The sequence below is a fragment of the Amia ocellicauda genome, chromosome 13 (assembly GCF_036373705.1).
Source record: "Amia ocellicauda isolate fAmiCal2 chromosome 13, fAmiCal2.hap1, whole genome shotgun sequence".
Classification (NCBI taxonomy): Eukaryota; Metazoa; Chordata; class Actinopteri; order Amiiformes; family Amiidae; genus Amia; species Amia ocellicauda.
Window position 1 is genome coordinate 23,731,505 of NC_089862.1, and position 14,470 is coordinate 23,745,974.

Consider the following 14,470-nt stretch of genomic DNA (forward strand, 5'->3'; position numbering starts at 1 on the left):
TTTGACATTTCAGTTTCATTATTGAAGGTGATTTTGAGTGGGTAGCAACAGTAATCCATTAAGGGGAACGCTGTATGAGTGAAACACTGTGGATAATGGAGCCAAAGCTGCCTGTAATGCCACAAAGAGCTTTCAACTCACTGTATTATTCATGTATGTTTTGTTGTTGTTTTATACTTTCTCGTATAAAACCTTAACATTCATTATAAAGTTGGCAATTATAAAAACTAGCCACAAATGCATTCTCTTTCACTAGGGAGTTTGTGCGCCTGTTACATTACAGAATCATTTGTTTTGGTTAAATGGCTTTGGGTTTTCATTTTGAGCACACGTCTGCGAACGCAGTCCTGAGACGGCGCCTGTTTGAGAGATGGATAAAGTTTAATGCTTTAATATCTCTCAAAGGATTTATTTTCCTTCAGTCATAATGTTAGACCAAGGTTTCCTGAATACAAATTAATGTTTCCATTTTGTCGTTATCAGAGGTATGGTATCCTACCGAGACCTCTGAAAACTGTTACAAGGCTTTGTGTCATTAGTATTTTACATTTTCTCATTCTCTGATTGAGATGGCAGGCAATTTAAGGTCTGTCCACTGTAATGAGGCTGTGTCAGGAGTTTTCAAAATTACACAGCCAAAACTTTTTAAGGAAACTGGGCTTTAAGTAGTGGAGTATGTCATGAATAAGTAATTGAAATTATATATGTAATTTTACTTGTTTTGTTTGCTTACATTGATACAAATTAATTCCTGCTAGGAAGCAGTTTTTATTTAATTGATAGGGATTACAGTTAATGCCATATTCTACTGATTGCTTAGCAGAAAGCAGACCATCTGTAGAGCAATTAACTAATTATCCTGAACTGTGTGTCATGAAATGCATGCCAACAAAGAGAAAAATTACTGCCATGTCAGGAAATTTTAATATTTTATAGATCTGATGGACACAGTCAAATCTTTGTACCTGCAAATTAAGTATTTTTCAAGACCAATTCATAAGTGCTTTGGTGTATAGCTAGTATTCTAAATTTAAAGTGCTTTGCGTTAACCAAAGTAACTTCTGCTGGAAGAACATGACCTTTTTAGGTCTATTCTATGTGCACTCTCCCTTTGTTCACCTATAGAACAAATTTAATATGGTAATTTGTACAAGGTCTCATGGGAAATTTGTCACTGTTCTGTATGATTTGGCCCAAATCTGTAGCAGCAATATCTAGAGGACTGCAGGACCCAACCTGTGCACTGAGCGTATACTTAGTGGTTGAGAAACCTGGGATACACTCTTCTGCAGATAACTCTAATGCAGAAAACCAAAACCGAAGCCCCTCTTCTCATTCCACCCCAAGCTCTGATTTAATTTGCCTGCCTACTGGTTTAAATATGGTGAGAACTCTACTTGAATAAAATGGCCCGGGCTTCATAGGATCAGTAAATATTGAACAGGATCATGGTTTCTCAGCATGGAACCGATCCCACCAGATGAGTGAAAGGTATTTTAGATATTGATCTCTGATCATAGAGACTTGAGGAATAAAATATGTAAAAGCACAAAATAATCACTCTCCTAATCCTCTGTAATGCAAGACATTGCATCTAAGGAGAATGTTTGTCAAATTCTGATTGAATGGACTATGGAAAGGATTTTCCTAAACGTGTCCTACCTTGCTCTATTCTCAGGGAAAAAACACTGCTGCATGTCTTCCAATGTCTTTTTGCAGTGTGGCTCCAGAGTAGGTACAGGGGATCCATCTTTTGTTTGAAATTGCAGACAGACCCTTCTGCATTATGAGGGCTGACAAACTCCATAAGCCTTTGGTTAATTCCATGATAGAAACAATTATCCGGTTAAATTGACACATTCAACATTTCATCAGATGATGTAGGTTCGCTTGATTCAAATTACAGCACAGTCATAGCATGCTGGACACCAACTTAAGTTTGGATTAAGTTCTTAATATACACACTTTTTCACAGTCATCATTGAATTATACAGCCTGACTTACAATGTTTTTAAATAATTGCCTTCTTACCTCCTTGAAAAGTCTAAATGAAATCCTTGAAGCTGATTAGGAAGTCTGTAGGTTTGCATATTTTTTTAATATGAATTGAAAACTTATCTTGTTCAATTAAAGGTATCTTACATTACAAAAAATGATGACTGTAGTAATTTGGGTTCCTGTGAGGTGGTATTTGTTTGCTACTTGTTACTTGTGTCCCTTTTTGTAAAGTAGTGATAATAAAATTATCTTTTGAAAAGGTTAATTACGGTTCTGTATGTAAGGATACAAACAAATTTTCTGAGGATTTCTCGATTTAAAAGTATGAACAAGATTTCCATAATATTCAAATGCTCTGGGGGGGAAAAAAAGATGCTATTGACTGTAGACTGTCCCCAAGTTAGTGTTCAGGAGGTCTGGGACTGAATTTAGGCCTTGGGTTATAATATTGCAGATTTAAAATAACCAAAACAAAAAGGAGATTTAATTAAATTTTACAGTATTCATGAATAATTTAAAAATTATACAAGAATCTAATTATAAAAGGTGCTTAGAATAGAACCAAAATCAATCTCCCTTAATATTTAACTTTTGGATACTTTTAGCGAATGGTACAAGAGAGACTAAGTAATTAACTCTGTAGCAAAAGTGTACTACCAAGAGTAATAATTTGTGTGACCTTCTCGGAATGCATGATCCTTTCAAATAATATACCTTGACCTTCATGTATCATTCTTCTTATTATTTATCTTTGGCCAAAGCTTTGCACCTGTCTTCTTGTGCCCTTACCTGTTTGTTTATCTTCATGGAACGATCCCAGGTGACACGAAACCAGAGGACACAGTGAAGAAAGAGACGGCAGAAGAGAAGCAGGAGGAAGACAACGATTACCACAGGAGTGATGAACAGGTATCTGCCAACCCAACTTTGGCTTTTTTTATGTCTTATGTATTTGTTTCTTGTGTGAGCAGCAGTCACTGTCCATGCATTTCCAATACTTGTTTACAATAATTACGGGTTACGATTTCATATTCTTCTAATAGTAGTTATGAAATAGGCAGCTGCTTAAGAGAGAAATAAATCTTATGTTATTCATTAAATAAAAAAATGTCTCCACAATTGTCAAGAATAGACAATCTATTTAAACAAAGCATTTCCCCTTAAACACAATTTAAAAAAGCTGGAGAATTGCTAATTTATGAAATATAAAAAATACTTTGGATCCTGACCACCAGTATCACTAACCTTGTTTTGGACAGCGGAAGTGGATGGGGGATTGCATACTATAATCCCTTACAGCACCATCATCGATCAAACTGCACAATTTTACTTTTGTACCCGTACCACTACTTAGCACAACAGCGAATACTTGAATAGTGTTCAGCTCAGACTTTTTCTGATCTGATTCTAGTGTAGTTTAGCATGTAAATGGACAGCAAATTATAAAATCATTGTATCAATTAACCTTAATGATAACAAGCATTTCTTATGAAACTTAAGTAAATGTAAATTGAAGGTGTTTTCCACCTCTATCAGCCAGGCGTGAGTTGATTGACTTGTGGAAGATTGGTGCCACATCCCTCCTGCAGAAGTCCAGGTGCTGGTAGACTCTATGCCACGGCACATACGGGCCATACTGGCTGCAAATCTTGGCCCAGTGCCCTGTTAAATGACTTTACATTGGCTTTTCCATTTTTTTTTTTTTGGCCACGATCTGATCATTTCCCAGTTTTATATGTATGTGTATTACATTGGTAAATACTTGCCCATAACAGACATTCATCTTTGGTGGTCAGGGAAATCAATATTATTTTGAAACGAATTGAGTGAGATGGATGATTTTTTTTTTTTTATAAATTCCATCAACATATTCATGCACAAGAACAGAAAATCACAATTTTCTCTAGAGCTGTGTAACATGATGAGCCATTGCTTAAGGTAAAGAGAGTTATATGTATTATTGATTGATTAGATGTATTATTTCCCCATGAAGAATATATAAATTTAGGTTTGAATACATCTAGATCTCAGTATTGAGACATTTCTTGCATAAATAGTTTTTGCAATCTGTGATAGTCTTGACATTAATTAAAAGTTTAAAATCAACACCCCTCCAGCATTTTCCTAAATTTTGTTTGATTCAGGACATGTATTTCTGCTATATGAGAACTGACCAGAAGAGAACAATAATTCTAAAGAAGTGGTATACTTTGAAATATACAAGGTATATAACTTTGAATATTCATAAAACATTCAGTGTAACATATTTAATTTGTATTCAATATGCATTCAATTGCAATGAGGTACTGGTTTCCGTTTATAACTCTTGTCCTCATGCTAGTTCTCCAAACTGTGATGTACAACTCTCATGATAATGGTGTTTAAATTGCTTTCTTGCTGTTGTTGTCTTAATGAAATGGAATTGCTTCATTTTATTTGTGCAACTTTGAGCACAGGCCAATGAAACAGCCCTTATGTTTTGTTTCACTGCTGCGTAACATAGGGTTTAAGATCTTATGCTTTAGATTTTCAACAGTGATGATGCGTGTATGGAATGCATAATATTGCACTAGAGCTATGTGCATAGAATACAGTACAGCAGAGGTCTGCATTGAAGCATTGTGTGACATGCCCAGTACAGGAAGAAGTAACACCCACCCCCGATGTTTGAGTTCACTTGGTCACCATGAGTCTTATTTCAATCCAAGAAAAAGGAAAGCAGTGAAGTGAGAGCTACATTCAACTGGCTGCTTTATAGTCTTGCAGTGTTCAGCAACTGCTGTGTGACCTTGGAGTATGACCTTGCAGAGGGAAATGCGTAGAAATGAACAAAACAAATTCACTCTATTTACATTTTCTTCATCAAAAAGAAAACTAAAAATAATGTTAGCATGTCGAGCTGTGTATATTTAGATTCCCTCTTTGTAAAAGACAAGGCAGCTATTTATAGTTCTTCTAGTTAAAGGTGCAGAAAGACGGGGAGGGAGAAAACAACTGCTTTAGCAAGTGACAGAGAATTCTGCTTTTCTACATCTGAATTATTGATGTTGCATTTGATTATTTTACTAAGCCGGCATACAGGCTACAGTTGGTGTACATGGTAGCATGTTATTGATCATAATAACCTTCATCAAACTGTTAAACAACAAAACTAAGAGCATAATTTATTAATATTAGTATCAGTTTATATTTGTATTGATTTTCATTTATTCACTAAAATGCTTTATGATAATGAAGAGGTTTACATATGTTAGTGTATGCATAAATCTTGACATTGAAATGCCTTTACAGAACATTGGTTGAGCTTTCATTTGATCCTTAGTGACTATTTTATGTATTTTTTCTATGTGCCTTTACATTTAACTAGGATTTTCTAAAAGCCCTTTAATACTACAGTGGCTGCAGTCTTTATACATTTCCTAGTTTAGTTTACACAGACATTTTGAAAAGCTGTTGTAAAAAGCCTTATTGATCATCCTTGGGTGGGGGGGGGGTTAATCTGGCAACTTTCGTTTGAAACATAAGATGTAGAGTGCAAATCCAAGCAGCATTTTCTATTCTTAAAATTCAGCTCTTCAAATCAACATGTAGAGTAAATTCTGCAGTATCTGAGAAACCACACGCATTCCAAGTATAAACTAATAAATAATAATGACAAAATGGCATAGACGATCAGACGCTTAACTTCAATACAAATTAAATACATTTCCACTGTGTGTTTCTTCCTTGATGATGAAAGGACAACGGAATGAAAAACAATCTGACAATGACAAACATTCTGTCTAAGGAACCATTAAGATAAAGAAAAAAACAAATGCATATATATTCTATAATAAACTATTAGAGCCACAGAAAGGGCTGCTGTTATTTTTTTAAATATGGACATATATAAAACTCTTCTTAGAGCCTGCTGCTTTTTGTTGTCCTTTAATTAGACCCAAGACCACAACTGTTTGACGGATGCAGCTGGACTTCCTACAAGCTGGCTTGTAGATCTTACTTTTCTTTAGATTTTGCGCTGTGGCAATTTTTTTTTTATATAAATAACAAGAGGACCTGTCTTGCTGTATTAGTGTCTAGGGCTTAAAACATAATCGTATAAACAGGATGATATGCAACTCTGCTTGGGTAATCAGCTTAGATTATGGTCACAAGAAATTGCACAGTGTGCTTAACACAGTTTGAAAGGTTAACCTCTTCTAGCCACAGGCTTCTGGGGTCTGTAACACCTGCAGTGCCATCATTGGAAAAGGGAAGCCAACAATTCTTGGCATTGTAGGTAGAAACTCACTGTGGGGCAAGACAAAATGTTATTATATTTTTAAATGTTTTTGTATGGTATTTTGTCTCATTTAGATGAAATAAAATAACACATAATGTGTCTATGGGAAGAATGCTTATGTTTGACATTAATTGACCACTCTGCATGGACCAATACCTTATACCACATTTGGTCTCATTTTCCTCAACCCGAGCTTTCAAAACCCAAATCCTATACACTGCAAAATGCTGTGATGTCACGATTGCTGTTAATACATTTTATTTTAAATAATTGATATTGATTACATTGACTGTCCATTTAATTGATAATTTGATCATCAAATCCTTTCAGTAAGAGTTATGAACTGAGGTTCAGTAGAGGTATGCTGATTAAATCTGCATTTTATATGAATTATAAGGAGAACATAAAACAAACAAGAAAACATATGGAGCATATCATAATGAAATATCTCCAGCATTTAATGAAGTGTTCTGCTTTAATGCTCTGGTGACACAATACATCTTAAAATAAATGGAGCCACTGAAAATGAAGTGGGGGATGCACATTTATGAAACCTAGGGCCCCTTATTGCTATTTTGTTTGTGTCTAATTGAGTAGATTATAGTTTAAGTTAAAGTGGTTGGGTCAAAGTGATGCCCAACACTTTGCCACGGAGTAATAAACAAACAAACACCAAAATAAAACAATTTGGTTCAGCTATCTATATCTGTATGATGAAAATAATTAAAACAACATGCAGCATGCTGGTAAATGGACAGTTGTAGATAACTAATATAAACAAAGCTAAACTAAGCTTTCATAAAGGTAATCATGCTGTGAATTTGTTAGAAAAAAGTGGTTGCGTTGTGAGAGGTATCCAGATCGAGAGGGGATCATGGCTTGAATGCTGAGCTGTCACAGCCTTTTGTTGCTAGATTAATAAAGGCTGTCTGCAGAATTCATAATGAGGACTGCGGGATTTCTTATTAACCGCCCCTGCCGGTGTGTTTGCTTTCTCCTGAAGGTAAGCATCTGCTTGGAGTGCAACAGCAGTAAGCTACGGGGATTGAAGCGCAAGTGGATCCGCTGCTCTGCACAAGCCACTGTTCTACACTTGAAGAAGTTCATAGCCAAAAAGCTCAACTTGGCATCTTTTAACGAGGTAATCCCACACTGCCGCGGTACAGGTTTGCCAGCCATCTCTCAAATGGGATCCTCTTATGTTCATTTACAGGGCTCTCCTGAGAGGTTTGTTGCTTTGCCTCCTTCATGCCTAATTAAATTTTCTTATTATTCATCTTTTTTCTTTTCACTCCCCTAATGATCAATTGGGCTACTTTACATACGTCTGTTTTTCATGAGACAGTATTGTTTCCTTTATCCAAACATATGTACCCCGGTACAACAACAAGTGGTGTGTATTCTTTACTTCTTGAAATGTTCTTGAAAGTAGGTCAATTATGTTTTTGAGCAAAGTCTCTTGGAAAATGTGTTCTTTGAGTATCTGTATCACTATATAACTTTTTGGAAAGGCATGCATGACAAAACATTAAGTAAAACACACAGAGATGCTAGAGCTTTCCTATTTATGAAAATGGTTTCATCTAAATTAATTTCTGATTTCTCGCATGAATTACCATGGATTTAACTCCCCTGATCATCGATGTTTATAATTATCTTTGGTCATGCCTGTATATAATAAGTTATGTTGATTATGTATCTGCTAAACAATCAAGGAGCTATTTTATTTGCTAAGAACAATTTAGGGTTTAGCAAAAAAACTGCCAACCATTGCAAGGATTAAAAGATGCATCAAAGAAATCTGTTCACTTTGAGCACTCAGGAAAACACGAGACGTTTTTTCAGTCAGCACAGAAAGGCTACGTCTAAGAAGACAATGAATCGTATCAACTAATACATTCTGCATTTTTTTTCTACATTTAAAATATTTCTGAGGTTAAGATCAAAAGCAGTGCAGCATGGGCATACATTCTCTAACCAGTAGGTGTAGCTGTAGCTGTACTTCATTAGACTGAATTCTGTGCCACTCAGCTGTGTGTGTGTGTGTGCGTACAAGTATTGATTAGGTAGTGCCTGATTAGAGGGTATCAATGAATGGAGAAAAACGGATTGGATTAGATTTGTTTTGATTAGGGTATGCTATAAACCAGATTATTGTGCTTTACATCAATCTAAGAGCAAACATTATGTTCCAGTCTGTCTTAAAGGGGGTATTGCAGAACCTAAAATGCATTCTGAAGCCCTTTACTCAAGCACCTTCTTGTAAGCTTGAGCTGTCGCTGAAATTGGTTTTAATTTGTGAAACATTTCTTAATGCGGTTTTCTATTACAACCCATGAATAATAAACTGGATGTAGCGTTGTAGGCAAAAATTATGTTTAGCAGGAATATTGCTAACCAATTCCCCTCTCTTTTGTTTGTCAGCTGGATATTTTATGCAATGAAGAAATCTTGGGCAAGGACCACACATTGAAATTCGTAGTTGTGACGAGATGGAGATTTAAGGTAATTCCAGTGAAAAATATTAAAAGAAAAAATATTTCAAATTAAGATTTAAATAATAATTAAGAGCAGTAAGACTAGTATATGCATTTGAGTATAATATTTTTACATGACTACTATATATTAATGTTTGTTGTTGACCTGAACGTAAAAAAAATGTATTCATTTTGCTATTCTTATGCTATTCTATGCTATTAAATAGCCACCTATTTAATAAATCAGCTGTAAGTAAAAGCAAAGTATAACATATATTTCAATACTTGTTATTCATTACATGATAAATGAGTTGATGTAATAATAATTCTGTTTATTCAAGAGCGTCTGGGTGTCAATTCAGTTTCAAATGGCTTCAGTTTCATTTCATTTTGTGTAGTGTTCCATAGTAAATTCAGTGTGTGCTTTGTTGTTGATTATATATGAGCAACCGTTGTGGATTTCAGCTGAAATGGAAATGGAGAGAGTTAATTCTGTACATATTTTGTGACATTTCTGGGCCTGCACTAAAAATGCCAGCTGGCACTTTGAGTTTCTCATATCAATCTCCTACCAGATGTCTGCTGAAAAAAATCTGGTAGTAGCAGGACACTGGTGCCATAAACATTTTAATATCTTAATATATATGTTTGTTAGTTTATTTAAAGCCTTGATCAATGTTACACCTAATCACACTAAATCAGTTTTACCATGTTCTCATCAAGCTCATTAATAAGACATTTATTAAATTAAATGGGGAGAAAAAGTAGGTCAGTTGAATGACCATAGAGATTTAATTCTCCATTTTGACCTATGAAGACCCATAGCTTATTTATTACAATCTGACTAATAAAAAGTTCTGATTATTGCATCTGTAAAGTAGTTTTCCATGTAACTAAATAATTCTCATCTGCTGATTGACATTTTATGCTTCCTGCAGCATGGTCCAGACAATAGTGTTATTAAATTTGTTTCCCCCACCTCATTGTTTTACAGAAATCCCCCCTTCTCCTGCATTACAGACCGAAAATGGATTTGCTGTAGGACAGAGCGGTTGTTTTGGCCCACTGGACCAGGACTGTGCAACGTAATACTTATGCAGAGACTATCATCCAGCACAAAGTGCACCAAAAAAAGTCACACAACACAAACCAGCAAACCACGAACACAGAAACTGATACTGTAACTGTGGGGGGGAAACAACCTTTCTTTGTCTGCAACGTCCTAGATATGTGAAAAATTTGAAGAAAGCATATATTTATACTTTTGTACAGAAGAGAGATTGGAAAAGGCACCAAGACACTACTGGTACTCCGTTTACACAAGAAAAAAGGAAAAAAAAAAAAAAAAAACACTTGACTGTTTTGTACTTCTGGACATCACCCCTTCTTTTGCTGCAAACCTACCTGGCGTTATATCATCTTTTTTTTTTTTTTTTTTTAAACATCAAAACCAATTTTGAAACTGATGATTTGAGGCAGAAGATAACTTTAACAACACATTTTCTTTCAGGCTACACTTTATATGTCTTGGGAGCACAGAAAGTATATATAGTTATATATTAAATAATTTCTAAGCTGTTTATTGAGTTGAATATCGTCTCCAAGCAATTTTGCATTCATTTTCTTACTTTGAGTCAATTGTGAATAGGCTGAATTTAATATTTTTTGTGTAGTAATTTATGTTCTATATATCGATCTTGTATATAAAAGTCTTTAGGAGTGGTTTGAGAGAATTATAGGCATGGTTTCCAAAAGTGCTATAATTGGGGCTACAATTTGTAGTTAATAAAATAAAGAAAAAGACTTTGGCATAGAAATGCATACCAGCTTCTTTATGGATACGTATAAGGACATCCTCTCCTGGTTGTAGAACAGTAATGGTCACCTTCATTGATTAAAGGCTAAAATTATAATGTATTCCGAGAACCTCTCATTGGAAGTGCAGGGTTAACTTGAAATTTCGTCAACATCATGGAAGCAATATACTTTGAAACATGGCGTCAATGGAAACTGTTTTTGAAGTACATTCTAGTAAGCTCAATTATAAAATAAGTGATTTTAAATTGTTGTGGCAGATGTTAGGGAAAATGAAAGGAAACTGAAATCTTGCAGCACATGATTTTAGAATTTGGGGAAGTAGACATAAATATGGTCCCTTCCATGTTAAAGACAACCTGAATCAATTTAATAAAACTAGGGTGAGTCTAAATGTGTTTGTTTTGCTATGTATAAATATTTGACCATGTCCCCCAGTGAGTTAATACAGGTTGAATATTCCAACAGGTATTGCAGGCGCCAATGTCAAATACATTTACGGCTGCCATTTTGTGAACCTGAACCGCCAGTGTTCTTAAATAGCTGAGCAATCAATACTTAGTAACCATATTGTACAGTCGTTCTGCAGATAAAATATGCACTTTTCTTGTTTCCGTCCTCTTATGCACTGGGGGCCATATATATATATATATATATATATATATATATATATATATATATATATATATATATATAAAACCTCATATTTGAACGAAAAATTTATCATGCATCTTGCATATCTGCAGCTCTTTTTTTTTGTTATGGATGGTATTTAGCAAACGAACATTGTAAGATTCCCCTCCTTATGATGTACGATAATGTACTCGCCTCACAATCGTCCAGTGAATGCATTTACAAAAACAGTTTTCTAGTCCCATGAGTGCGTTCAAAACGTCTTGCTACCTACAGTGCCAAAAGCACAGCCTGACCCTATGACGGAACTGCCTAGTTTTGGTTGGTCAACCTCTTTGCTTCTCCTTGTTCCATGTGTCAAGCTATTTGAATGTAAATACTGAATTAATGATTGAAAATATCAAAGCAGAACATCAATAACAAGAGTTTTAAATTGATTAAAAAAACAACACACATTTTTATTTGGTAATATACTAGTTTTCAGAAGATATTATTTTTGTATCAAAAATTGCTTTTTATAAAAAAACTTTTGGAGATGAGCAAATGATCTTAATGTATTGATCACAAAACCACTACAAATATGCAAAATTATCATGCTCCATTTACTCTAAATCTTATTTTCATAATACTATATAGACTATGTAGTGCTGTTCTTAATACTATATTTTATTTATTGTTGATAACAAACTAACTTATTCAATGTTAAATGTAATTAGTAAACTATTTCCTAATACTAAGTATGATTTGTTTTTCTAACGAACAAACAAAAAATTGAAACAAAATCACCAGACATTTATTTTCCAACTGATGGTCTGCAGTAAAAGTACAGACATTTCATTGAAACTGAATGGTAAGATAAGGATGCAAATTATGCCTTAATCTTTTTAGCTACACATAAGAACCACACTGATGAATCATGTTACATTTTTATCAATTTTTATCAAAGCTATTTGAATAAATACAGATTTGCTTCTAATACCAGTTGCAACCACCATCTTGAAAATGCTAAACACAAAGGCAAGTCAAAAAGGATACAAGATGTTAAAGAACAGTTAGACTCTTTGTATCAACTTTTGATATCCACTCCTATCCACACTTGCATGTAGCCCAGATAATAATTAAACTTTATAAAGAAAAAGGGACGTATTTTTCTCTGTTCTTGCTCATGAGATAACATTGTATGCTTGATTAGAACTGGAACATAGGACTCCAATTCATTAGCATCAAGCAATTCCATAAAGCAATTTTTGATATCAGAATGTTTAATGGTAAACATAAGGGAGGAGATAATGATATCACTTTTATTTTATATGTGTATATATTTATATAAATATATTCTTATTAGATAATTTAAAAATGCAGATGGCCTTACAGTCATGAATCTGCCCTCTGAAATATTGGAAAATATATTTAGCTTGTTTTTACAAAAGGCAGACTTCCTTCTGTGAAACTACCATTACACAAAGGAATGTCTGACCGTTATCTCACAGTCTTGTTTACTTACTCAACCAAATTATATGTAGATCATTTAAACCAGATCAATGAATTACCTTCTCACTGTAAACCTGATGCTCTCTTATGTGCGCTTTTAAGGTGGATTATTAATTCAGTATACGTGTTAAAAAATGGCTTGTCATATTGCATGAGTGTTCCATTTGAATGGTCACTGTTAAGAGGTCTGCAGATCTCCCTCGCATTGCCCACTGACATTACCCCACGTTTCTCCCACCTATACCTTTGCCCTTAAATAAAATATACAAAAGCCAAGCTATCGTGTCAAGCCAGCAGGCATTCTTCATACCGAAGCAAATGATGTACAAACTAGCAGCTTTATGTATAATAGAATCTGCATTGATTTTTATTTCATTTTCTTGCCTAAAATGAAGCAGTATTTGACTTTTGTGATGAGATTCTCATGATCCACTTGTTTAACTACCTGTAACTTTTGGATATTGGTCAGCAAAAGTGCTTTTTCATCTTTACTGCAATGGGAAAGTTGATAATATTGAAATATTTATTACAAGGCAGACAACAATAGAACAGCTCTTGTGGATCTATAACTGTTTTTTTTTTTTTTTTAAGTGATTAGATTTAAAACCTTTGTTACATTTTATTTTTGCTTATTTTTTCACAGTGTATTTTATATTTGGAAGTAATTGTTCAGGAATTCAATGGTGCGAGCTCCGGGAAAGCATTTCTAAGGCCAGATATTAGGGGGCAAGTTCTGCCATTGTGAATGGTAGGTGGGGTTCCTTCTTACTGGAACTGATTATGGTGCTATCATTTTATACTGTAAGCTGTTCATGGTGCAGATCAGTTTCCAATGCAAAAATACTGCAGCTTTTATCATCTCCATTTTTGTTTTAAGCTTTTAACAAAACCCCAATTCCCCAACTGAAAGAAGAGCAAGTTATATATTAAAAAAAAAAAAAAAAAAAAAAAGTTTACCAGGTTTTACCTACATCTCACTGCACAAGAAAGCAAGCTAATTATTTGAATATGTACAGTATTTAATAAAAAAGATGCAAAAAAGATGCCATTTATAGCATTAATTTTGTGCAAGTCAACATAAATATTTATTTGAAGCAGAAGTGATTTAGTTTCCCCTGTTTTGAGTCCGCATGTATCCTGACAGTATGATTGTGTTCACCTTGTGATTTAGTAAATGTTGTTACTTGCCACTGAACATTTTCCAAGGACCCTATAGTCTACCTCAGGGGGCCTCTAGGCTACCCTGCTCTCTGTGATTAGGATTGCTGCTTTAATCTGCAAAATACGTCATAATGTCTTATAAAAACTCAATTCCGAGGTGCTAATGTGTACCACTGGCATTCTTGTTAATAGTGGTGGAAGTGAACTTGAAACAGTCTCTTTGTTTACTATCAGACGATAAAGTTAAGGGGAAGTTTGTTTGTGTGGTTGTTGTTTTTTTTAATGACCTGCGATTTTTGTAAAAACAGTGTCAAAACCGGGACCACACTCCGATATGGTGCAGCACTGTATGAGGCACAACATGTTGCTTGTGATTTATTATTCTGAAAGTCACTCTTGAAGGAGACTGAGCCTCTCGTGGGTGGATATTAAAATATTTTCATCTTTATGCTGAGATCTCGGAAGCACTCTGCATGATAGCCAGGCTGCAGAGAGGTTTGAACTGTGTGGACTGTTACAGGATGCCCCAGTTTTAGTTGCAGTGTTAGGCACCAATTTAGTTTGTCATTTAGATGCCCCTAAAAGTGTTTGTGAAGTCCAGATCAAAATGTAT

General features: G+C 34.6%; 1 protein-coding gene across 2 annotated transcripts in view; it reads left to right on the forward strand.

Moving 5' to 3' along the window:
- pcgf3 (polycomb group ring finger 3) overlaps nucleotides 1-10,574 on the forward strand; it is a 62,966-nt gene extending 52,392 nt beyond the window's left edge. For both annotated transcript variants that reach the window (XM_066720232.1, XM_066720233.1), the window contains exons 7-10: nucleotides 2,819-2,907; nucleotides 7,284-7,421; nucleotides 8,705-8,785; nucleotides 9,752-10,574. In XM_066720232.1, the coding sequence (XP_066576329.1) occupies nucleotides 2,819-2,907; nucleotides 7,284-7,421; nucleotides 8,705-8,785; nucleotides 9,752-9,799 (356 nt within the window). In that variant the 3' untranslated portion in view covers nucleotides 9,800-10,574. The remainder of the gene's footprint in view (nucleotides 1-2,818; nucleotides 2,908-7,283; nucleotides 7,422-8,704; nucleotides 8,786-9,751) is intronic.
- Nucleotides 10,575-14,470: the final 3,896 nt, after the last annotated feature.